At 40.8% G+C, this 26,929-nt stretch overlaps 1 protein-coding gene and 1 long non-coding RNA gene across 6 annotated transcripts in view; one reads left to right on the top strand and one right to left on the bottom strand.

Annotated features, from left to right (window-relative positions):
- Positions 1–16,105, bottom strand: part of lingo2b (leucine rich repeat and Ig domain containing 2b) — a 38,914-nt gene extending 22,809 nt beyond the window's left edge. For 4 of the 5 annotated variants that reach the window (XM_072677788.1, XM_072677789.1, XM_072677786.1 and 1 more), the window contains exon 1: positions 15,685–16,105. Coding sequence is in view for 2 of the 5 variants with exons in the window: in XM_072677786.1 (XP_072533887.1) it covers positions 15,685–15,706 (22 nt within the window). In the remaining 3 variants the exon portion in view is untranslated. The remainder of the gene's footprint in view (positions 1–15,684) is intronic. The other variant, XM_072677785.1, reaches the window with a different exon arrangement.
- LOC140554622 (uncharacterized) lies at positions 15,927–25,903 on the top strand. Its single transcript, XR_011979634.1, has 3 exons — positions 15,927–16,041; positions 23,928–24,035; positions 25,494–25,903. It is a non-coding gene; the product is annotated as an uncharacterized lncRNA (long non-coding RNA).
- The last annotated feature ends 1,026 nt before the right edge of the window (positions 25,904–26,929 follow it).

The following is a 26,929-nucleotide window of genomic DNA, read 5'->3' as shown; positions in this document are numbered from 1 at the left end:
AGACAAATCCCGTTCACATTCAATACAGGTGTAAACAAAATGCGCTTTCTGTGATCAGATTCTGTCAGGCAAGCGGAAATACGTCTGTTAAATAAAGCGTTAAGTTAATAAGGCAGGTCTGAGAGTGTCTTGGCTTGGTCTTTCTATCTCCCTGCCACTGTGTGTGTTTGTGTGCACGTGTGTGTGCTTGTGCTCATGCTTATTTACGGGTAGATGGGAGCAGTACTGCAGAAGTTGCTCCCTTGCAGTTTCAATATCCCAAAGCAATTTCCAATAAAGCTGTTCTGGAAATAAGAGATCCCCTACCATTCCTCTAAACCATTCACAGTCTCCACAAGCACATTTTGATGAGAAACTGCTGTTTACAGGAAGTACACAGGAAATGATGTACATGTTGGTGTGCTTTTTATGCAGGAGAGTAAAATCGGATCTCATCTGGTGATACTGGGCATGCATTTTAACGACAAGTGTAAACAGAATCCGGTCAGAGTAGATCCAGATACTATCAGGATGCAAGACGCATCTTAATGCCAGATGTAAACAGGCCTGTTAAGCTTGGTGCTCTTCAGTGGCCTTCCCAGTCACCGGATGTCAATCCGATAAACACACAATTGGGATGTGGTAGAACGAGAGATTCACAGCATGAAAGTTCTCCTGAAGAATCTGCAGGAATTGCGTGACGCAATCATGTCAAATAGGAACCAGAACCTCAAAAGAATGTTTCCAACATCTTGTGGAAGAAAAGAAAGGCTGTTCTGAGGGCAAAAAGAAGTCCTATTATTAGTATAGCCATCCTAATATAGTGCTCAGGGAGTGAAGAAAAATGGAAAGTGGAGGCAGAAGATGAATTATTGAAGATATTAAAAGATATTAACATACGAACAGAACAAAGGAGAGAGGTGAAAAAATTCAAATATTTCTAATATATCTAAAAATAAGACAGAGAATAGAACAACAAAACTCAGACGAACCGATGCAGTCAGCTCTCCACCTGCCCGCCTCAGCTAATAACACTAATGTGTGTGCAGTCACACACCGATGTTTGGCCAACAGGTTTGCTCTTCCAATTCGTTGTACATCAGGGGAAGTGTGTGTGTGTGTGTGGTGGTGGTGAGGGGTGGGATCTCCTGTTCAGCTCTGTGCTTTCTTGTTGTTGTCTGCGTTACATGCACAGAAGATGCCTCCAGTCAAATAGTCCTCACATACAGAGAAAGACAGAGCGAGACAGAGAGGACAGAGAGACACAGACAGAGACGCAAAGGCATCTTTGATGAGCCGACGGCTGTCTCCAGACAGCAACTCTGCAATGCTAATTAACCCTGCAGGCGAAACTCCACAGACCGGCAGTAACCCTCACCTCACCACACACTTTGAATACACACATCCATCCACCCCTACCCACACCCACAGCCATAACATACAAACCACCTGCCTGATATTGTGTAGCCCCCCTCGTGCCACCAAAACAACTCATGACCCTTTGAGGCTTGTACTCCACAAGCCAGACTTCACTTTTCCAGCAGTTTGTGCTGCAGTAGACAGACAATGAGCATTAGTGAGGCCTGGGCATCCATGACCCTGTGGCTGGTTCACGGGTTGTCCTTCCTTGGAGCACTTTTGGTAGGTACTGACCACTGCATATCTGGAACAGTTCATGTCACCTTACTGCCTGATGTTTTGGAGACATTCTGACCATCAAGTCATTCAGCCATCACCAAGTGGATCAGAACCTTATGATTACTCATTTATCCTGCTTATCCTGACTGTTCCCTTGCTGCTGTATGTATGTCCCACCCTTTGACAGGTGCCATTGTAACCAGATAATCAATGTTACTCCTTTCACATGTCAGTGGTTTTAAAGTAGCGGGCTGTATACACAGTAAATTATCAAGTCAGAAAAACTCAATTTCTGGCCAGTAAAAAACAAATATACTATTTTATAATGAATACATTCCATGATGGATGGTAGTATTTGTAGCAAAGGTTTGTTCCATTTACTTTTTTAAGAATAAAAGTCTAGCTGCTCTCTTTTAATCAAATTATCTTTGCTGTCCAAACACATACTCTCTGAATATAAAAACTACAGTTTTTAATTAAAATAGCTAAAACACATTTTCTACATTTCTAAGAACTCTTATTCCTTAAACATGAATTCTCTTTCTGGTAAAAACAAATGCCTGAAAAGCATTTTAACTTGACACATGCAAAACTGCGTTCAGAGCACACACAAACTCACAATCTCCGTAAACACTACTAACTATCAACAAACCATCAGCAATCAGCTGAACACACTATATAAACGATTTGAATAAATAGGTAACCACTTCAAAAAGGGGAAAAAGTAGAAATAGGCATGTACGCAAAATCCTAGTAAATCCTGAGGGCTGAAAGAAAAGGGCAAAAGAAAATACTCCCAAAATGTTAACCATCATATTTAATGAATGTATTGCTATTTCTAGTCTTATATATTTGTTATTTTATTATTATATAAAGGTTATTTTTATTCATTCTATCCTGTTGTTTCATTTATCTGAGAAATAAAACTTCAAACCTTGAACTTTTTATTTGTGATGACACATGGGTGACTAATTTTAGATTAAAAAAAAAACAAAAAACAAAACTACCAAAAAGACTGGGAAAGTTAAACGACCCAAGCCAAACCATGTCCACAGTGTCAGTCTCCTGATCTTCCAGCATACACAGTTCTCTATGCACTAGTTCTTTCAGTTCTGCAACAATAGAATATATTTAACTTTTACTTTTAATTTAATTATTTACTTTTTTCTATATATTTTTTACTTTTGTTTCAATTTCTACTTGATGTTGTGACATACTGAAATATACAACAGTAAAATAGACAGAAGTAGCATAATGAGCATGTAGTATATAGAGCATGTATCCTGCACTTCCATTCTTACTCTCTCTGTATAACAACATTAATCATATAAAGTTCTACCATTTTACTTCATTTTACTCTTGTTTTACTGTTTGCTTTTCTTCTATCCCATAGTGGGGAAAGGCAGACTGTGAGGTTGGAACTAACTGTTGTATAATTGTATCGACACAAATCGTGTAATCCTATCCAAATCTCTGATGTACAGTTGTTCTCGCCCATTGTTCTTGCCATTTCCATCCTCTCCACGTGGCATCCCAGTATTGTCTGTGGCTATCATCCAATATTTGGTTTAGTTTATCAATACTTCATGAGGGTAAACACAGGTGAGCTCTGGGTGACGCAATTTGAGGGTGATGAAACAACAAATCCATGCACTGGTTGGGTCATCCAGGAGAGATCTGAAACCAAATGCTGCTTTTCAAGTAACCTGAGAAAATATCAACTACTCTTTTCAAAACAGGAACGTATATATTTAACATATTTATATTTTGAATCCATTTTCCATCAATTCTAATGGTAAATTATATTTTTTCCAGGCAAAAAGTCACGTCAAAAATACCGTTTTTAAAAAATGAGCCTATAAAGACCTACGCAGAGTGTCAGAGTACTTTATGGTCTATATATCCATAATATGTATCTGTATTCTGTGCTTCAATGCATCACATGTTCACACCAGTCCTTGCTGTTTTGCTATTTCTGCTCATGCTTGATCTCCTTCCACACAGTGCAATAACACAGGCCTCCTGGCGAGGCGTTCCCTTTCCCCCTATTCGGCATATTGAGGGCATTAACTTAAGATGACAGCAGCCTTTGAGCGAGGCCGTGCTGTTAAGGGCAGTTGGGATTGGCTGCCACACAGTGCATTACTATTATGGCCCTAAAGTGTCTCTGGCACAGGCTCTAGACACGAGCGAAATTCGCCTTTGAAACCCCTGATGAAGGAAGCTCAGTGACACTGTACATGTGCGACACATCACACACACAGATAAAACACACACCTGCTGCAGCCCTCCAGCCAGTAATCATATTAACTGAAGAATTAAACATATGGTATGTCTGGGGGAGTGTATGCGATGGTTGGATGTCATACAGCAAAAGTAAAGGAGACTTAATAGACTTAGTCTTAATGTTTCCATATTGGAGGAAAGCCTTAAAGCTTCTGACGTGTTGCCTTAACTTTTTTATACAGGTGTTACTAAAATCAGAACTAGAAAGAAGTTCACATCCCAGAAGCCAAACATCGCACAGGCTTAGCTCACAGTGCCACCAACATTCCCACTGCCTGGTCATGTGACTGCGACAACGTGTTGATGTGTATGCAGAGTTTAAGACTGTACTAAATTTGTGGTGTATGAAACATTCAGGCAGTTTTTATTAAAGCCAGCTGGGAATGAACTTGAGCACTAATATATAATATAGGAATATTAACAATATTACAAATTTTGTTATTAATCATTTGTTCATGATTAATCATTTGTTACATTTAACTATTATAGCTAATTAGATAAATACATCAAAACAGACACATGTTTTCTTTTCCTGGTGGATTATCTGTGCACAGCATACATCAGAAAATGAAATAACCTGAGGACCATTTTAAAGGCAAATATAAGGGGTTAAAATAAAATATATATACAGTGAGTCCAAGAAGTATTTGATCCCTTGCTGATTTTCTTTGTTTGCCCACTAATAAAGACACTATCCTTCTGCACTTTTAATGGTAGATATATTCTAACATGGAGAGACAGAATATCAAGACAAAAATCCAGAATATAATTTTAAAGAATATATTTTAATTAATTTGTATTTCAATGAGGAAAATAAGTATTTGATCCCTCTTGCCAAACACACTCAATACTTAGTGGCAAAGCCTTTGTTTGCAAGCACAGCGGTGAGACGTTTGTTGTAGTTAACCACAAGTTTAGCACACACACCAGGGGGAATTTTGGCCCACTCTTCTTTGCAGATCCTCTCTAAATCATGAAGGTTGGTGGGCTGTCGCTTGGCAACTCTGACCTTCAGCTCCCTCCATAGATTTTCGATCGGATTGAGGTCTGGCGACTGGCTGGGCCACTCCATGACCTTAATGTGATTTTTCTTGAGCCAATCCTTTGTTGCCTTTGCTGTATGTTTAGGGTCGTTATCATGTTGGAAGACCCAACCACGGCCCATTTTCAGATCCCTGGCAGAGGGGAGGAGGTTGTCCCTCAGGATTGTGCGGTACATGGCTCCATCCATCTTCCCAGTGATGCGGTGAAGTAGCCCTGTACCCTTGGCAGAGAAACACCCCCAAAACATTATGCTTCCACCTCCATGCTTGACGGTGGGCACAGTGTTCTTGGGGTCATAGGCAGCATTTTTCTTCCTCCACACATGGCGGGTGGAGTTGAGGCCAAAAAGTTCAATTTTGGTCTCGTCTGACCACAAAACCTTCTCCCAATAACTTGGTTCATCTTTCAAATGATCATTGGCATACTTGAGGCGCGCCTCCACATGTGCTCTCTTCAGCAGGGGTACCTTTCGGGCACTGCAGGATGTGAATCCATTGTTGCGCAAAGTGTTGCCAATTGTTTCCTTGCAAACTGTGGTCCCAGCTGCCTTCAGGTCATTTGCTAACTCCTGCCGAGTGGTTGCAGGACGATTTCTGACTGTTCTCAGCATCATTGCCACCCCACGAGGCGAAATCTTCTTTGGAGCACCGGGCCGAGGTCTGTTGATTGTCATGTTATACTCTTTAAACTTTCTGATAATTGCACCAATAGTTGTTACTTTCACATCCAACACCTTACTAATCTTTTTGTAGCCCATTCCAGCTTTGTGAAGGTCAACAATTCTGACTCTGAGGTCCTGTGACAGCTCTTTGGTTTTACCCATGTTGGAGACTTGAAATCTGTGTGATCTGTCTGATTCTGTGGACAGGTGTTTTTCACACAAGTGATTAGTGAGAACAGGTGGCTTCAGGTCAGGTAACAAGTTGATTGGGAGTGTCTAACTGGTCTGTAAAAGCCAGAACTGCTAATGAATACTAAGGGATCAAATACTTATTTCACTCCATGAAATACAAATCAATTAATATATATTCCTTAGATTTATTTTCTGGATTTTCTTTTTAATATTCTGTCTCTCCATGTAAGAATACATCTACCATTAAAAGTATAGAATGATCATGTCTTTATTAGTGGGCCAACGAAGAAAATCAGCAAGGGATCAAATACTTCTTGGACTCACTGTATAAGCAAAGTGTTATTGATTTTTCTTTTATAATTGGTCAGACGGTCAAATCAACACTACCGTTTTAAAGATTTTTTTCTGGCAAGGGGTAAAATATAAAGCACAGAAAACTGACTTCAGACTTCAAAAGTGTATAAATGTATCTTACACAAACATTACACTATTTAAAGGGTTTGGCTCCAAAATGCTTTACATTACATTAAGTTTTTAGTTTTCTTTAGTTTTCTGACTGATTTTCAGTGAAACAAGTGTGCATAATTTTTTTGGAGAAATTTGAGTGCATAATGGGCATACAATGAAAACTTTTGAAGTTTTAGTTTTGTTCAATACTTTTAGTTATTTAATAATAAAGTTAAATAATTGTATGCATCATGTAGGAAAATGTAAAAAAAAAAAAAAGAAAAAAAGAAAAACAATTCCTTAACCTCAAAAAAAAGATCATATTATTTAATGGCTGTATGAATTAATCATAGCTAAAATTAAAGCAGTGGAATTAAAAATCAGCAAAAAAACCAAAACAAAACAGTATGAGGAGCAAAAACAAAAAAGGGTGGGGGTTTGGGGAGAAGGACCAATAGTTCATCAACTGTTCAGACAAATTCCACACTAAGAGCTTTCCTGCCCAAGCAAAATAAATAAAGCTCTTAAACGCTGGGAGACGTTTCTGGCACACAGTGTAAGTGCTTTGGCTGAGCCACCAGAAAGTAGTTTAATAGCAGCTCGAGCGAATGGATCCCGGATGGCTTGAGCCACACATTCACACACACACCCAAACACACACACACACACACACACATCGGCCCTGACAGACAGTCCCGCACGCATCCTCACATACATATTCAGTCCGTCGGCTGATGTATGCTAATTCATGCACACAATGCAGATTGCGAGTGGGACAGTTATCGGGCCTCGACTCTTCGGAGAGCGGTTTGTTCCCAAACAAACTAACAAGCCAGCAGGAATAACAAATACCTGCACTCATACGCCTGTGCAGAGCTGTGCAAAGAAGCAGCGGTCACAGTAACAAATACACTAATGATTACACTGAGCTCCTCGCGTGCTTGGAGGCAGCGAAGGGGGTGTGCACTGCATGCAGAAATAAGGTTACCGGGCCTGCTGAACCATGGAGGCCTATTCATAGAGGGATCACAACTTCATTTTATTCGTGGCCACAGGGGCACTGGCACGGACAGCCAAGGGTAAAAAAAAGAAAAAGAAGGAGTATCAGAGGGGAAATATCAGAAAGTAATAAAGAGTTTTGAAAACTAGCCATTAAAAAGATGAATCATATTGCTGAACCTGCGAATAAATTTTGTTAAAAGGCCTGCTGCTGCTCATGCCCTACCCCCTGAGGACAGGAAGCTCCTGGGCGCCACTGGGCCCAGCAGAGCTGGATGCATGCCGCCTTTACTTTGAAAGGAAGTCTAATTAAAAAGGCACAAACACATGCTCAGTCAGACCAGACTCAGAAGGTTTCGCCTTCTTACCCAGTCGTGACGCCATATGACAAAGCCGTGCTCAAGGACTGGGAACGTTAGCCGTCTTGTCAGAGTCTGTATGCTCTGTTAAAGACAAAAACGAGGTGTCTCCAGAGCCGCATAGCTCACAGTAAGGCTGTAAAGGTCAGTTTTTACACAGATAAATATTTGAATATTTAGGAACGCTTATAACAAAGTTGTGCTGACCTCATAGAAGCATTTCTCTGGGCCGTTAAATTTGACAGCTGACTAGAGTTAGGCGGAGGCCTTGCGTTTAAAACCCCTCACCTAGCCTCCACCGCTCATACCAAACACAAGCCTCTGAAAGCACGCTGACAGGTACAACCCCACTTCTGCCGGCGCTGCGTGTAATTTGGAGACTAGCCTAGACTTATAGTCGTATTTCTGGTATCAAACGCCAATCAGTTCCACTGTCAGGCTTATTAGCCTAGCTGGAGGAGCTCAGGCCTGGTGTTTAACAAACCCCCCAGGGTCATTACTCAGTGTTTGTGGCCACCATTTCATTGATATGTGGACTAGCACACAATTAGCTAAAAAGTTGAATAGCAAACAGCGGAAACCCAATTCTTTGGGTTTTCTTTGATTGGGTCCAGCAACAGCCCTGTACCACTGTTCATTTGTATTTGGATGCTAATTTTACATTGTGCTGTGCTGTTAAACTAGGGCAGTGGTTTATGTATTTGAGCAAATAATACAAATCTGAAAAAACAGTCTCTGTTTTCCATACTAACGCTAAACAGCAGGGTTCATCATTTCCAGTCCAGCAGTTTTCTGCTCAGCTGCTAGTTGCCAGGTTTAGAAGGTGTTTTCAGCAGGGGAATGACCAAACTGTGCTAAACACTGGCCTACAGTAATGAACCAGGGGGACAGGATTTATGTGTTATTCAATGTACACATTATGGACAAAAGTATGGAGACACCTGCTCATTCATTTTTTCTTTTTCAAAAATATCCTGCTTTTGTTGAAGTACCTCTTTCTACTAGGTTATGGAGCCTTGTTGTGAGGATTAAAGCATTAGTGAACCCCTTAATCATTCTAAACGTATTGGATGGAGCACCACCATCATTCCAGAAAACAATGGAGCAGTGGAACTAATGCCTCTAGACCACGCCTGACATTAGGCATGGTGCCAATAGGTTCATGTTTTTGTGCTCCAGAGTTCTATTCTACTGGCAGTACTTCTCTATAGGGACTAGACAAGATATGTGTGTGCAGTAGTTGCACTTCTGTGTCAGGAATTGGTGCAACTTAAAGTGGCTGAATGCATTCATCAGAAGGGGTGTCCACAAACATTTGTCTTTAAGGCCTACATGTGTCCAAGAAATGTAGAAATATCAAATAACAGGATGGAATTCATATCTGTAATAGAAGAACATTTATTAGTCATGTTGTGAATTTATCTGTCAATAATTAATGGCCTCCTGCTTTCACCAACTAGCAGACATAACAGAATTTGTTGTGACTTGCATGTCAAACATGGACACACCTCTGAAAAACAGATATTAGAATCTTCTGTGGTGTGAATAATGGTCCAAGTACCATGTGAGTGTTGAATGACACAACGTTAGCAGCGAGAAATTAGCATTTTAAGACAGACAGCCATTCACTGGACCTTTATTCCAATTTGATTAGTTTCCATAACAACCATCATGTTGAGCATTGGGTACCCTTCAATAGCCAGTGCCTGTTCTATGCCTTTACTACAACATAATCCTTAGAAACATTCTCCTTAGTTATACACCACAATGGTGATCTATGCAACATGTGCGCAAGAGAGAATATAAAGAGCACCTGTTCTTCTCCTCAGTGATTGAGACGTTATAATAGAGCTGATGAAACGACAGTCAGTGTCGTTACCGCCTACATGACATTATTGATTGATTATCCATTTAAAGGCTTTGGCCATAAACATTAAAGTCACATTAGCAGCCAGCAGACTGGGTCTTAGTGAAGATCAGATTTGATTGATACACCGATGAGCTTACCCCTCTCAGATCCAAGAACTCCTCTAAGCAGACAGAACTTCTAAGGGTGAGCTGTATTGATGAGAGCTTTAGAAGAGAGCCTTCTTGAAAAGAGACTGGACCTTTTTAGGGTTTTTTTCAAACAAGGAACAATGACTTTTTCTTCGCAGGCTGTCTCACGCTTTCACACATCCATGTTCGCATACATGTAGCTCCTTTATGTTCTTTTCTCTCAACACCTACACATCTTTTCTCATCAGAAGAAACTGGAAATCTGAGATTTTTCAAAAGACCTGGACCATCCAGCCACTTAAACCAATCTTCTATCACTGCTGTGAAACAAAACTCTGCATGGCCAGCTGCCTATCACACTGCACAGTGTATGATCAATGAAATGCTCAAAAAATGACTTGGTATAAAAGCTTGTTATATTAACGTACATTAGAAATTATGAGTTTTTTTTCCCCGTCTCCTTTTGAAGATACAGGCTTTTGATCCAACAGCGATCACAACATATTCATTAACATAAAGACTTAACACTTTCATAGGATAGCATATGTAGTTCTGCCTAATGAAGCACAAAGATGCATAATAGTGTGTACAGCACCACAATATTCGAAACAGTTACAGCATAGATTGATGTATAATATGAAATCCAAGCCGTTCTTACAGAATCACACATTATAGGGTTACGTGTCGGGCCTAGGATTAGGAATGGAATCTGAATCAACGTGTACTACCCCTGGCTGAAGCTCACACACACAAAAACACCCAGCGTTAAATTAACCCTTATACAGTTTATACCGCTACAGCAGAATCACCCAAATTGATATGAATTCTCTCAAAACAGATGTTTTTTCAAACACATTCAAGAATGTAGTTAAGGAACAACACATTTTGTGATACTTTTAACACAACCAAGGTGTGATCTTATTTAACACATGCAGTGTTAAAAAAATGTTCTAATTAAACGACAAAGACATGCTGTGTTCTTGTGTCCTGACACAAATGGCCAGATTCATATAACTTATGAATGCGGTAACGGTTAAAATGTGTCACAGTCTTTCAGTCCTACTCAAAACCTTCCACAATGCCGATTTCCACTGTGCCACTCCCTGTTTAATGCTGCAGAATTCTTACAAATACTTTGAACTTCATTAATGGCCAATCAAGATTACCAATCAATAGTAATGCTTATGTAATGGTAAATAAGAAAAGCCTACCCAAGATTCTCTGGACAGATGAAACCAAGATTGACTTGTACCAGAATGATGGGAAAGGAAGGGCTCATGAGCCAAAGCATACCCTCTCATCTGTCAAACATGGTGGAGGAAGTGTTATGGCATCTCAACAGAGGAAACTCATTCAAACTAATTTTTATTTGTTAGTCAAATATCTCTCTTTTTTCTCCCAATTTGGTCCTGCCAATTAACCCACCCATTCGTAGCCCCCCTCTAGAACTAGGAATGCTCCAGACACTAGGAGGGTAATGACTTAACACAAGTCCTTCGATACATGCAAAAGCAGACGTGCCTCTTTTCAAACTGTAGCCAATGCAGCATTGCTGGGCAGCCAACACACTCAGAGAGAAGCACCAGGTCCTCAGCTCTACTGCACCAGCCAACAGACATGTGTGCCAGGCAACATGGCCTAAGCTCACCATCTACTAACCCGTAGTCAATTGTGTCATAAATCTATATTCATTCAACTTAAAGTAACATATTTCAAGACTTTTTTGTTGGCTTAAAAAACAGAAATCCAGTATCTCAAATTATTAGAATATTTAAATTGGTGTCTGAGTAAATAACTATTTAAACAGTATAAATACAGTGAATCACACAGTCTAGTTCAGCACACGCAACTACAATCATGAGGAAAACTTCTGACTTGACAGTTGTTCAGAAGACGATCATCCACAATGAGGGTAAGCCACAGAGGGTCACTGCTGAAAAGGCAGTGCTGTATCAAAGCATATTAATGGGAAGTTTTCTGGAAGGGGGAAAATGTGGTAGGAAAAGGAGCACAAGCTCAAGTCCAAAGTCAACGCAGCGTCCAGAATTCAGAACACTTCATGCTTCCATCTGCTGACAAACTTTATTGAGATGCTGATTTCATTTTCCAGGAGGACTTAGCACCTGCCCACAGTGCCAAAACTACTTCTTCTGTGCTTGACTGGCCAGTCAACTCTCTGGACCTTAAGAGGAAGATGAGAAACACCAGATCTAGTAATGCAGACGAGCTGAAGGCCGCTATCAAAGCAACCTGGGCTTCAATCTCAGCAGTGCCACAAGCTGATTGACTCTATGCAATGCTGCACTGATGCAGTAATTTGCGGTAAAGGAGGGCCAACCAATTATGTAGTGTAGAAATGAACACAGTTGTCAGAAGTTGGACATTTCTGTATTGTACATCGCTTTCTGTTTGATTCTATTAAATATTCCAATATTCCCAATTTGAGAAACTGGATTTCTGATTTTTATGAGCTTTAAGCCATATTAATCAAAAGTAAAACAAAAAACTTAAATAAAAATAGTAATATTTATATTAGCAATATTAATATTTATAGTAAAAATAGTAATATTTATAATTGATTGTCCAATTACTTTTGAGTCTGTAGAAATATAGGAACTTTGCAGAAATGGCTGTAATTGTTAATGCTTTGTTTTAAATCCATAGTGGTGGTATACAGAGGCAAAAATAGGACAATTGCATCACTGTCCAAATATTTATGGACCTGACTGTAATACTGTGCCATAGGAAACATTACCTAACTGGACTTACTATAACAATTATATTGTATTTATCTAAAATCTACATTCTCATGTCCTGTGGGTCTCAACCTTCTCTACCCTTTTCCTTCCCTTCCTTCTCTCTCTCTCTCTCTCTCTCTCTCTCTCTCTCTCTCTCTCCCTCTCCCGACATCTGGGTGATCTGCTGAGCTCATAACTCACCCTTTATAGGTTTAAAACAAATAAGCGCGGTCGGCCCACACACCTTCATTACCAGGAGTTGCGCAGGGGGTGAATAATATGCTTACACACTCATTCATTCTGTAATGCATTTACTCATTCACTCTCCAGCCTCCGTTTCTGACTGAGCCTGTGGAGTCATAGGGGGCTGCTTCATGCACTTTCTCCCTTTTTCTCTCTGACAGAGCAGAGCTGTCCCCCTCATCCTCCTGAAAAGACGACTTTTTGCTCTTTACGGGGGGAACAGCATCCATCACTGTCCCGCCACCTCTGGTCTATCAGTGAGAGAGAGAGAGGAAGGTTGAGCTTCAGAGGAGACAGCTTGTGCTGCCTCTATCGCTCATACTGAGAGGGAGCCGGCCAAAATAGCCATATCAACACTGACATCTAACTGTCGCACACGGCAGGTGAAGGAACTATCAGGTCAGTCCATGACATACTTGCCGGTGACACACTTACACACACTCTTTCACACATGCGCATATGATACATATATATATATATATATATATATATATATATATATATATATATATATATATAGTCTTATATATACATATATATATATATATATATATATATATATATATATATGTAGTCTTTGTCCTTATATCATTTTTCACTATTGGACTATACTGTGAATCTGGCAGTTTAAATTCTGTTAAAATGTACTGATGTATGGACCAGAAGAAATGCTCTAAGATGACTTGGAGTAAAATCTTTCTACTCTGAATTCCAGTGAAAGTTAAGGTTGAATAAATCGGATTCAGTTCTGTATTAAATCTCGTCTGAAGAAGCACACACTCACACTTTTGTGTCATATTGTTAGCTGTGTATTACATCATCTGGGGTACTAGAGTGTTTGAGTAGTTGGAGTATGACCGTGACAGTGAATATGATACTTCTCATCTTTAGTGAAGTGCTTCAATTAAACCCAGCTTATTTTGGATCCTGAGTGGTGCAACAGTCTAAGTGCCTGCCCCTATTTTTGCAAGGTTGACATTGAGTTTGATTCTTGGTGCCACAACCATCCGTGGCCAGGAGTCCAATAGCCTTGCTCTCTCCAAGCCTTCCTCTAGTCCCCTTCACTCAGCATGAAGCTGGCCACTGCAGCTGTCTTCTAACTGATCTTTGGAAATCCTACCTAGTGGGTGGAAATTGGCAATGAAGAAACTGTGGAGCAAAATCGAGGTGAAGAAAATAAATAAATATATGTATTTAAAGCAAAAAAAAATCTATATTGGTATCAGCCAACCCCCAACAAAATGTGGAGATGTGTCAAAAACCTCCTTAGCATTTATCGCAAGCAGAGGTATAGGTTGAATTCTGAGCAATGTTGAGCATTTCTATTGATCTATTCATTGTACTTTGGACACAATGTGAACATCAACTGCCAGATTTACAATATTCCAAAATGCAGAAGACAATAAAACTGGATATATGCTATATAAACTGCTGTAGAAGACTTTACCTTGTATGTCAGTTTTTGCTCCATTTTCCCTTGTTCACCTAATGTCAATCTGCCAGTTGTTCTTTACATTGTCTCAAAATATCATGATAAATGGACCAATACAAATGCTCCAAAATCGCTTGTAATAAAATATGTTTCCATTGACTTCCATTGAATGTTAACGAGAGTATTTCCTCCTCCTGTAAAGTTGCCATTTTAGAGGTACAGGATTTTTGTGTGACAGCAACGAAATATGTACACAGTCATATCAGAATATTATGACCACCTACCTAAAAGTGTGGCATAGACTGTATTAAGTGACAGAAGGTGTTTATTATAGAGGTTAACTGCTCCACAGTGGTGCGTCGATTGCTCTGTACCACTCCCCGGAGTTGTTGTTTCCCTCTGGTATTAATGGCCAGTGGGGCACCACTGTTATGCTGTCGGTGTGCAAGGAGTCTATATACCCTCACTAGGGCATCTCTAGAACATCCCACAAAGTTAGTAGTGTCCGGGATGCACCTTTGGAATAACTGTGGACAAGTTAACCTCTATATAATGAACACCTTCCATCACCTAATACAGTCCATGTCCACGACACAACGTCTCACTAGTGTCATCTGAGCCATGTATACACACACATATACACACATATACACACACACACACATGTATACACATGTATATGTGTATGTATACATTATTGTTATTTATTATTATTACTATTATTAAATGCATTTCTGATAAAATGTAAATAACAATGTAAATAAATATGAACTGTGGGATAAAATGTTCAGAAGTGAAGTTTTTTGTAGAGGATTTATTTAATTTTTAATAAAATCTGGGTGCCCAGACTTTTACATTTATATAAATTCAAATATATATATATATATATATATATATATATATATATATATATATATATATATATATAATATCGTTTTCTGAGAGGGAGGAAGAGAGAACGAACGAGAGAGAGAGAGGGTGAGGGGAGAGACAGAGAGACACATACACACATCTATCTGCCTATGGAGCCATTCATATATTTCATAGCATCTTAATAAACCATCTACTTTCTCAATACTCACATAAACCTGTATCCACCAGCCGCTCCTCTCCACTACCCCCCGCCCCCCCACCACACACACAGTCAGAGTTTTCATAGCTTTTTAATACAATATCCACTCTCTCAGCACTATAGATTCTCCTGCATGCTCACATATGTATACATCAGTACACGCAGCGGAACACACACACATGCACAAACACACAGAGACACACACTTCCCACTCTTCTTTCCCATTTCTCAGAGCGCAGCAGGAGAGGACTGTGTGCGCTGTGGGAATCTGCTGCATCTCTCTCTGAAGCCACAGGCAGAATACATCACCACATCCCCCTTTATGACTCACAACACACACACACACACACACACCCTCTGATCTGCTCCTGTACCTGCCACACACATACAGTTGCTAGTGCACCCACTATCTTTATCACACACACACACACACACACACACACAAACACACACACAGAAAGCACAGAGACATACACTTTCTGCATCTTTTTGACTCATCGCCAAATCACTTAACAACAATGACCACACTGTCCCTTTCAACCTGCTACACAAGTACCGATGGGGTGTTTGTGAGTGTGTGTGTGTGTGCTGGTTACCTGTGGCTGCGGCTCTTGCCATAAGGATCAGCCTCCCCGTGATCAGCGTCTTGGTGATCAGCCCAGAGAGAAAGAGAGAGAGAGAGAACAGCGCCCGGGTAGCCTTCCGTCTCCACGACAACGCCCGGAAGATGCCACACCTCCAGTACACGCTGCTCGAGAACAATAAGACTTTATCCCCTCCCTCCCTCTCTATCTCTCTCTCTCGTCCTCTCTCTATGTCCGTCGTTCTGAAGCGCGCACTTACTCAGAGAGTGTGACGTGCTCTTGTGTGTTTGTGTGTGTGTGAGTGTGTGAGTGTTTGACGTTTTCCCAAACACAGAGGGTGATGAGCAAAGAGGAGCTGGGATTTTGCAGGTGAGTGTGAGAGTGTGTGTTGGTTTGGGGGGGCTAGATTGAGTTCCACAGGGGAATAAGACACTTTTCCTGTGTATGACGCACACTACAGAGAGAGAGGAAAAGAGAGAGAGGGAGAGGGAGGGAAGCAGGGAGGGAGGGAGAGAGAGAGAGAGAGAGAGAGAGAGAGAGAGAGAGAGAGAGAGAGAGAGAGAGAAGAGATGGTGAGGGGAGAGCAGTGAAAGAGATAGAGAGGAAGAGAAGAGTGAGAAAGAAAAAAAGATAGAGAGATGTTGTGAGACAGTAAGAGTAAGAGAGAGAGAGAGAAAGAAAGAGAGAGAGACTGTGAGAAAAAGATGAGAGAGAGAAAAAGAGAAAGGTAGTAAGACAGCAACAAAAAAAAAAGAGTGAGACAGTGAGAGAGAAAGAAAGATGAGAGAGAGTGCAAGAGAGATGGTGAAAGAGGGAGAGAGAGAGAGAGAGAGAGAAAGAGAGAGAGACTGGGTCGTCATGGAGATATTCAGCCATGAAGGAAAGTAGGGTGAATGACAGAAAGGGGAGACTAACGGAAAACGGAAGGCTCTAATAATGCCTGCGCGCACACACACACATACACACACACACACACACACACACACACACACATATATATATATTGCATTGAAAAAAATATATAAAAAAGCTTCTATAGACAGCTTTTATGTAGATGCTCCCTCACAAAGAAGAAAAAACACACACGCACACATACACACACATACACTGCAGTGAATACTGTCAGTTTCCTACAGAGCATATAGTTAAATGAGACTCTCTAAATGCACACATTGGCTCAGGCTGGCACAGACAATTAAATACAAATAGGAATACTCTCTCTCACACACACACACGCCTTCTCAGTGTAATTCACATGTTGTGCTGCTTTCTCTACTCTTCAGCATTATTAGTGTTTTTGGGCAGCCCTGGGGGAATGCCTCTCCACAGCTCTACCGTTTGCCTCAGTGCACCCGACTTAATGCTCCAGCCTTAAGATTAAAATAGCTGCAGCCAAACGCCCTAAAGCTGCCTCCTTCTCTCAGATTACAAGGACTACAACACCATCTCCAGCACTGACGCAACACACACTCCAACACTTCCAGCTCCTGGTGCTGCGACAACACGGACAGGAACTATCAGGAGCAACAGGGCCTCGTTAAACCCCTCTAACTGACGGCCTGTCTAACTCCAGCGCGTTCTGTCATCACTGATGACAGATAACCCACTATAACAGATACGGTCACAAACTGCAGCCCAAACGACATAAACGGCTCTCGGGTGGCTTCCAAAAGGAATAAAGCCCAATGAAATTCAGCATTTATACACTAAAGGCTTTCCTACTGAGAATGTTTGTGAAGATGAATGGATGGATGGCTGGATGGCTGGCTGGCTGGCTAATGTACTGTACAGCAGCTGAGCAGCTGATATAAGACGATACCAAATGTGTGTATATGTGTGTGTGTGTGTGTGTGTGTGTGTGTGTGTGTGTGCAGCTTCTACGAAGCCAGAGAACTTGTTCTCAGCTTGGTTTCAAAGGCAGAACATGCATCACAGGCCTGATGCCGGAACAAAACCCTTCAAAACATATTCTCAAAAGCAGAAAAGAGAAATATCTGGCTCAAGGAGCGTGAAATTTCAACTGGTTTATAATGGTGTTTTAGCTCCCAGGACCATGACTGTCATAACTGGGTATGAAAGTGATGGTTGATAAATGTGAAAACTGTCAACAGTGGAGATAAGTTTTTGCTGTCTTGTGATAGCAGCAATAGGCTATTTCTATCTCCTGTCACTTTCAGGCTGATCTCACGGTGGAGAAATGAAAGCTAAAGTGTATGCAGGCTCGTAGAAGCCGTGAGCTCAGTACACACCGGACTTACACAAGCTAGCATTAATGGATTTATCCTCACACATCCACTGAGGAGAAGACGTAGACGCAGTGCACTGCTTCACAGCAATACTAGCACCAGAACCCCAAGGCCAAAAGCTATCACATTCTCCTGATTATTGATGCCAAAAGGAAGGCAGCATGGTGCTGACCCTGCGGCAAGTACAATTTCAGCATCAGTGAAAAAAAACAACAACAAAAAAAACACATGTTCATGTGTGTTGACCGCAGTAAGGGGCAGTAAAGAACAGCAGCCAGCCACATGCAGCTGGACGGATGAGTTCCACTTAGCTCTCTGATGACGGGTCAGCGGCCCCAGGCGGACGGTCTGAATGTGAGAAGTGTGAGTCCTAGACAGAGGGATTAGATTAAACGTTAAGTGAAATGGCACTGGAGATGGAGGTGAGGACTTTCGAGTTGAACCTCTTAGGCCCTGTGGCCCCCACGTAATGCCCAGAAAGATTCACCGCCACATACTGATTGCACTGCCAGCACCAGCAAATTCTTCAATAAGAACAAAAGGCAGCATGTGAAGGCTCAAACGAAGTCTTCTCCTATGAATAAACAATGAGCCATTCTTTAAGTTTAATCAAACACCTTCCCGAAGATCCCCAGTCATTATGCAGAGGGATTCTTTGATGTTCCTCAGAAGGCTTGAAGATTCGTGGAGGGAGGAAGGCGAGCTTTGTTTAAAACAGTTGTGAAAAGAACAACAAAGCTTTGGGATGGCAAGTGGGAATGACGTTTTTCAAGTTGAATTTTCATTCTGAGCCACAACTGGCAAGTCGGAAAGGGAAAATTCAGCTCAGGAAAAAAAAGGCACTGCCATGTTAGATATTACATTTTGTTGTGAATTTGTTCTGCTCTAGGCTTCCCTAACGAGGCGGGTTAGAGAGCCATGCTTTTCTTTGCATTCCTCTAATCGGCTGACTGGTGAAAGCAGCTGATGTGAAGCGTCAGTGTGAGTGCAATTCGCTTACCCGCCATACACAGACCCTCACTCGCCACTCTGTTGCCATGGGAAACCATCAGGGCCTCGCGGGACTCCCGCCACGAGCCGTTCCGTCCACGGCGCGCGGCACAGAACGCCTGCAGTACAACGCGAGACTGGCACCATCTCATCACTGCCAGGAATGGTCTAATAGGAAAGAGAAACCAGTGCAGAAAATCAATGTTTCTCACTGAGAAATCTCATACATCCACATCTCTTACAGCATGCCGTTCTTTATTACATACGCACTGTTTCACATGTCTGTTCACATGTCTCTGTTTTACACTGGTTGTCTTGTCTTTTTTTGTATTTGTCTACCTTATCGTTCATTGTTTAATTGTGGCCTTACCCCAGAGGAACAAATTTAGGGGGTGAAAATGGGGGTCATGACCTTTCCCAGCGTCTCCAATTGTATTTTCTGGCAGGTCTTTATACCTTTACCTAACTTTACATAATACTCAAACTCATGATAAATGAAGTCCACAAACCCACCAACATGCAGTGTCCAGCATTTCCTGTACCTTATAAATCTTGAGAAAAGCAAGGATATTAAAAAAGTCGGGAAACTGAACAGACTACCTGTGATATTTCCAGCTTACCTACTGTGAGCTGTAGCCCCACCCCTAAAAGAAAAATCAAAGCTTTGCACATTCTGAGCACTTTATTAGGAACACTGTACTCCTACCGGGTAGGGCTTCCCCTTTGCTCTCAAAGGAGCTTCAATTCTCTTTGCACAAGATCACAAGATGTTGGATTCTGCTCTGTGCCGACATGATTGCATCACAAAGTTCTTACAGACCTTTCAGGAGCAGAATCTCCCGTTCTGTTACATCCCAGAGCGTTCTATTGAATCCAGATGCAGTGACTTGGAAGGCCACTGAGGAACGCTGAACTTATTGCCATGTTCCTGAAACCAGTGCAGGTGCAGGCTGGAAGTAGCCATATGAAAACAGGTACATTGTGGCCATGAGGAGATGAATACGCTCAGCAACAATACTCAAACAGACTGTTGACACAAGGCCCTACTATCTGTGTGCTTCAGCCGAAATTGGGATTCATCACACAAGATCTTCAACTGTCCAGTTTTGGGGAGCCTCGGTGAGCTCACTGCAGCCTCAGCTCAGAACCCAACCTGATCTTTTGCTGTTTTAGTCTGCCTCTGCCTCTAGGATTGATGTGTTGGGTATTCTGAGATGGTATTCAGCTCACTACAATTATGCAGAGGTTATCTGAGTGACTGTCGGCTTTCTGCCAGCTTGAATCAGTCTGGCCATTCTCCATTGACCTCACTGCTGCCCATTGGATGTTTTTACTTTAATACATCATTCAGAGTAAATTTTAGAGACGATACTTTTGAAAATCAGTTCAGCGGTTCTAGAAATAATCAAACTGCACCTAAACCTCCCTGTTCTGATGGCTGATGTGAACATTGCCTGAAGCTGCTGGTTCGTATCTGCATGATTTATTTGCACTATACTGCTGCCACATGATTGGCTGATTAGATAATTGCATGAAAAAATAAGTATGCAGGTTTTTTTAATAAAGTGCTTGGTGAGTGTAGCTGTTAACAATATCTGCTAAGCTAAGTTTAGTAGGTCTAGCACTGTTCTTGTCTAACATGTTAAATGTAACTAATTACTGTACAGAGATTGGCAGAAATCGCTATATACTGTTCTGAACTTTCCAGCAAATAGGAGAAAACATTATTGTTCTCATTCTACCTAATGTAATATGTGCTATTCTCACTGTTACTGGTTGGTTTTCTTAATGCAATTATCTTATGTTTTCTTGTGTTTCCTAAACTATTCATACCACCTAAATGAGCTTTCAAATTTCTCAGCACTTTCCTCCCATCTTCCTCTCAACCCCTATGTGCTGCCTGCCTCAGCAACTCAACAAACAATCCTTCATATCCCAAAAAATATATAATTTTGAGAACTATGAAATTTTTAAGTTAACAACACTGAAAAGCACTCCATGTATGCACACTTATGACCAAAGTCATTACTGTTAATGGACTGTTACGCTGCGTGCACAGGCCAGCCAGTGTTTTGACAGAAGTAAACGAAAGAGCAACAACTAGAACTGTGTGATCAGCTGAGTTGATAACTAAAAAGCTGAAAACAGCTAACCTACTAAAACACTACTCTATTAATAGGTTCCTCCACCACCCATGCCAGACCAACTGCACACCCTCTTACCACTGCTACGTGCTTAATGACCATGTTAAAACCTAAATGGACTCTTAACTATCTGCCACTATTAATATTACCACTATTAACCATCATTACTCTCATTACCATTACCATTACTGCCATGACAATAATAAGTTATACTACACCATGATTATTATATTATGATTAAAAATATATTGCACACCTGAGCAGTAGAACAGCCTTATGCAGTGGTTCGTTGATTTTTATCAATAATGTATAAATAGTTCTGACCAGAGGAGTATGGGTCCCCTTTGTGAGTCCCAAGGTTTCTTCCTCCAGCTCTGAGGGAGTTTTTCCTTGCCACTGTCGCCTTTGGCTGCTCACTGGGGGCCTTTGGTTTTCATGTCTTCTTATGTTGTTGATTTATTGTACTTTACTAATCACTGATTGTGTAAAGCTGCTTTGTGACAACGGCAATTGTAAAAAGCGCTATACAAATACATTTAGTTTCATTTGATTTGATTATTAATAGTATTAAAGTATTTCCTGAATGATTCAGTTTCATTGCATCATAACATCTTGAAATGTCTGTGGCTTGGTTAGATTATCCTCAGGTACATTTAAAATCAATGCACTACGTGAGTTATGAGATTTTGGCTTCTGCTCCCAAATTGTGGTGTTCGGACTCTCCATTGACTCTTTGTTAGTCACTGTCATGTTATGCATGGCCTTTATTTTAACCCCTTAAAGCAGCAAGGCTTATTACACACTAAGGACTTCTGTAGAAACTGGTGGTGCTATTCTTTGGTAATAGATGTTTGGTCTATTTCAGCCCGTCAGCGGCCATAGACGTTTTATAGGGTTAAATCCTACATTGCGCTCTGTAGAGAGTAGGGTGCGATATGAGATTCTGCACCAGTGTGGAATAGAAAGACACAACACTAGAAACTGCATAGATGCGCTAATAGAAATTGAACAAAGGGGTTTCAATTTAGCACTACTCTATATAAATATTATAATAGTTCTATTATTATATGACAAAAAATCTTAAACGTTCAATAAATGACTACAATAGGCTACGGTTCTTGTCCTCCACAGCAGTCAATAGTTGCTTGGCAACAGCAGAAAGCTCCTGCAATTGTTATTTGATATCTTAAATTATTTATTAAAACATGATACATTTCATAGTATTCTCTGTCGTGGACAATTTATACAAGCAATAAGCCACTTGGTGGTATACATTACCATGAATTTACCATGTTTAAGGAGGTTTTAGAGCCACAGGATTTGTGATAAAACCGGGTCTCTCTTGGTTTACTGCTTTAATAAGTATATAACTCATTACTCAACTAGTTTTCAGTAGTTTTGTATTTTAGATGACTATCGGCACATTCTTGGTGTAGCACACATTCGTCAGGGTTAAAAAAAATGACACCACTGCCTTATACATACACAGAGCCAAAAATCTTTTTTGGTGTATGGCAACAAAAAAGTCTTGAATCCTTAAATGGTTGGGATTGAGAACAAGAAAAATATGCTCTCGGACACGAGCCTTGTCCACTGGTGAGCGTGTGCGAGTGTGTGTGTGTGTGTTAGCGCACATCATTAGGCCTGATTAGACCAAATTAGGCTAGCGGGTGTATGTGTGTGACTTTAAAACCTCATTTAGACTCTACAGTGTGCAAATAAGTGACCCAGAGGAGATAGCTGCTCTGTATTAGAGTGCAGTCTTCACCTTCCGACAGCAAGTCTACACATTCAGTGAAGACTCAGGTACTACGTGAGGAAGCAATTTGGCCTTAACATGCTTTTATTACTTTTTTTTTTTTTTAATGGATAAAGTGCAAATGATTGTTCATGTTAGACTCATTGGGAACCGTCCAGTTCACAGGGAATGTGCATTAAGGCCTAGTAGCTCCTTACCTAAACTCTGATTTAGACTGTGATTGCACTTCTAGTCATTCACTTCTCCATGAGCTGATTTTTCAGATGGTTTCGAGCGTACTTAGACAAACTGGACCTCTGGAGTAACAGATAGCCCATGGCTTAATACAGACAGCCTTATTTGGGTTAGGTGGCTACTTCAGTCCCTCAGACTGTCAGTTATGGAGGTGACTTATTCAGAAGATGAAGGACTGTGGAGGCCCTTCTAATGTTACCAAGAAAGCTTTTAAAAAAGCCATTAAAATGTCAGATCACTCGCAACCGAGGGTTCTCTCAGGCTGCCCCTATGGGCATTGACTCTCTGGGCCAGTAAATAGATGGCAAACTGGAACGAGTCTCCATCTAGTGGCCATACAATAAGCGTTCCGCTGTTCACGGCCTGTTTGCCTCGATACTTAATGCTAATAATCTTTATCAGCAAATGAATCTTTTTAAGAGTGTTTTTTTTTATGTATTTCAAGTCATCTGAAAAAGATTTGTAATAATGTATTTTGTTTCCTTTCAGCGACCCCCCTTTCCTTTGCGAATCTGTGTACAGCAGAGAACACTGCGGTCAGACATTAAGTCGTGCTGATGGCTCTACCTTTTTAAAGTGTCCATCTTACGCCCACCACCCATCACTCCCCAGTGTGTGGGATCGTGTTGTTCCTGCAGTATTTTTATAGGTCCATGGCATGCTGTCATCCACTGGGACCTACCTGAATCACCCAAGAAGCCTGTTTGTGTGTGCATGAAACAAAGCGAGCACATTTGATCACACGAAATTGTTTAAAACGAGCTACTCAAATGAGTCTCCAACAGCATATAACCTCTAAGCTATATATATGAGTAACTAATGAGCAAAAGGTACGAGTTTATTGGGGGTCTGTGAGAATGATTTGAGTGCATCTCATTACAGATGCTATCGCTGTGCAGAGAAAGCAGGCACCACGCTTCAGAGGACCCCCTCATTTACCACTGCTCAGCAGAATGGCTAATGAACATCCTGTGCTTTTTGTTTTCGAAGGTAGGTGTCAAAGCAACAGCCAAACTGCTTTTACACCAAGTAAGCCTTTTCATTTTCAGCCTCCACACTGTAATTGGGTATCTCACTTGTGTCCATATAAAATCCTCAACCTTTTAAACTGATGAATATAAAAGGCAATTATAGTCTCATTTAGGCAGAGAGCAGCATGGAGAACATGCTAAAAGTCTGGGCATGGGAGCCGCTGATGGAAGAAGGGGCGCTACAGTTCCAGCAGCTTGAGATTAGGTGCCATGCTATAATGTCTAAATGCTGTAATGGTGCTGCAGGTACTCTTGTGGGTTTACACAGTTCATTTTCTGAATGGAAGCAACAAAGAAACCCATGTATTAACCCATTGAACCCTAGGTTTATTATTCAGATATTCATCTTTATGCAGGAACTATTTTGAATGTTTCAGCAACAGTTTGATTTATCTTGTGGAGTCCCACAGGGCTCTATGTTAGGGCACTGATGTTAATTCTGACAGTAATGTAGTGAAGAAATGTGCGCTACAGGGTCTAAGGGGTTTAATCCGTGCAAGAGAAACAATCATCCAACATATTTCTACCAGATGTTGGAACATCAAGAGCATTAATAAGGGCAGGTATAGGTACTGGTATTGGATGATTAGTTATGGAAGACAAACACCACTTTAATTAATCCCTGAAATATTGGACAGAGCTTCTACACTCTAGAGAATGCAGTACTACTGCTCCACAGCTCAATACTGAGAGGGATTTATACTCCCCTACCTGATTCTTAGGATTATGTGATGATGCTCCAGAGCATCCCATGACTCAGTGCTTTTCTAAGAAGATTATAAAAGCTGTAAGTGCACCCCCGGTCACCTGTGCCAGAATAGGCCCCCCTTAAAGTAACTGAATTCTCAAATTTCAAAAACTAAAACTTATGTTTAAAGCATTTCTGTACCTGTACCTTCAGTATGGAGGTGCTCCAAAGACAACTGGTGAACTGGCAACAGGGTCATGATGACAAGGGCTCTTTAACGCAGTCTATGGAGGCCCCATCTCTCAACTTACAGGACTTAAAGGATTTGCCTCTATAATGTTTTGATTGCAGATACCAAAGGACACCTTCAGAGGTCTTGTTGAGTCCATGTCTTGATTGGTCAGAGCTGTTCTGTTTGGCTTACACTGTTTTGGCAGCTTCGGAGGGACACAATATTAGAAAGGTGATTAGGGTGGTTTAAGGTTATGGCTGATTGATGTCTTTAAACTATTTTCATCATCTGGTATCATCAAAAAACCTCCACAAGTCTAAAGAACCAAAGTATGAACTCACTGATGAATGAGGTGGTCAGAAACACCTCTAAAACAAGCAATCTTAAAACTGACTTTGTGCACTTAATGCATTTGCCAAAAAGAAGATTAATATGTTTATTTAAAGTATTGTTACCTATGTTTAAGGTTTTGCTAAGTTTTTTTTTTTTTGTTACAGTGAGAGTTGAAGCTTCACCAAATCCCGTAATGGTGTCATCAGAACCTGGTGAGGATAATGCAGAAAGCTGTACATTGCCCCCACTGTGAACCCAGCAGGAACATCTTAATAGCCTCTCCAGCTTGGAAGTGCCCTGTGTTGACACCATGTTCTTGTTTTTCCTGATTCTGTCTCCTCTGATTCCTTCCTCCGCAGAGTTTTTACCGCTGCTTCAGTAGGAAGGCAGCCCTCTTTTAAACCGCATTATAAATCCATTGCTTTATATGGGGCACAGTGTAAAAATTGGGCCAAGATAGGGATGAGTTCCTGAGGGCATGCTTGCTCCTGGATTGAGCCTCAGGCTGATATTTCTGAAACGGATCATTTCTATTAACACCCTTAACTTAGTACCTGATACATGAGTTCAGATGTCATTTAATTGTTCAAGGTTCTGAAATGCATGTCTTTCATTAATTTTGCTGTAAGATTTGTGAATGAGCATCTGTAAATGCTCATATTTCACAGATATTAAGTATTGTATCTCTAAGGCTATTTACATGTACAGGTTATATATGAATGTTTACTTTGCCTAGTTACACACTTTTCACTAAAATGAACCTCCGGTGATCTTTCTACGTAAACAGTACATCGTCGCATCCATTGTAACATGGTTTCTCACACGTTACTCTACCGTGTACTCTGTACTGTCAAATATCAGAAAAATAATTTTAAACAGCCAACAGTTTCTTCCTCTAGCAAAATAAGAGGCCGTTCTGCAGCTCGCTGGGGTCTCAGCTGTGCCACTATTATCCACAGGGCACCAGTCAAGACTAGTGGGGAAAACTGTGGAAAATGCATAGAACTGTGGCCTAACTGGATATAGAGGGGGGAAAAAGTAGTTCCAGAAAAAAGCATTCCTTTTAAACTTGTGTCAACCATGGTCAAGAGCCACCTTAAGTAATGTGGCTTGAGTGATCCAAATATAATTTAATAACATAATTGGATCACCAGGATGCCATGTATATAAACCTGGTGATGTTATTGAGGCCAAGCAGTCGGTTATTATTATTGTTATTATTATTTATTCTATTTGGAGCTGTTTACTCATGCTATCCACTCCCACTGCAATGAGTCATTTGCTAAATGCTTCAGATTTTTATGAAAGAGTGTTTTGTTTGGAAATGTGTCTGGATCTGTAAGGTTTTCTTTAGTGTAAACAGAATCAAAATAAGATATCTCATGTTTGAACACACTCTCAAAAATAATGGATGCTAGAAAGGGTTGCTGGAGCAGTGCTGTAGAAAGAACACTTTTGGTTCCAAGTACTATTTTGTAAAAAAAAAAATAAAAAAAAAAAATAGTTGTAGGTGAAGAATGTTTTTAAATGTTTGAAGAAGTTCATGTAAAAGTTCTTTACACTCACAGCTCTTTTACAAATACGTTTCTTTAAGAAACCA

The sequence above is a fragment of the Salminus brasiliensis genome, chromosome 4 (assembly GCF_030463535.1).
Source record: "Salminus brasiliensis chromosome 4, fSalBra1.hap2, whole genome shotgun sequence".
Classification (NCBI taxonomy): domain Eukaryota; kingdom Metazoa; phylum Chordata; class Actinopteri; order Characiformes; family Bryconidae; genus Salminus; species Salminus brasiliensis.
Note: the sequence above shows the minus strand (reverse complement) of the source record. Positions and strands in the feature narration are given on the sequence as shown.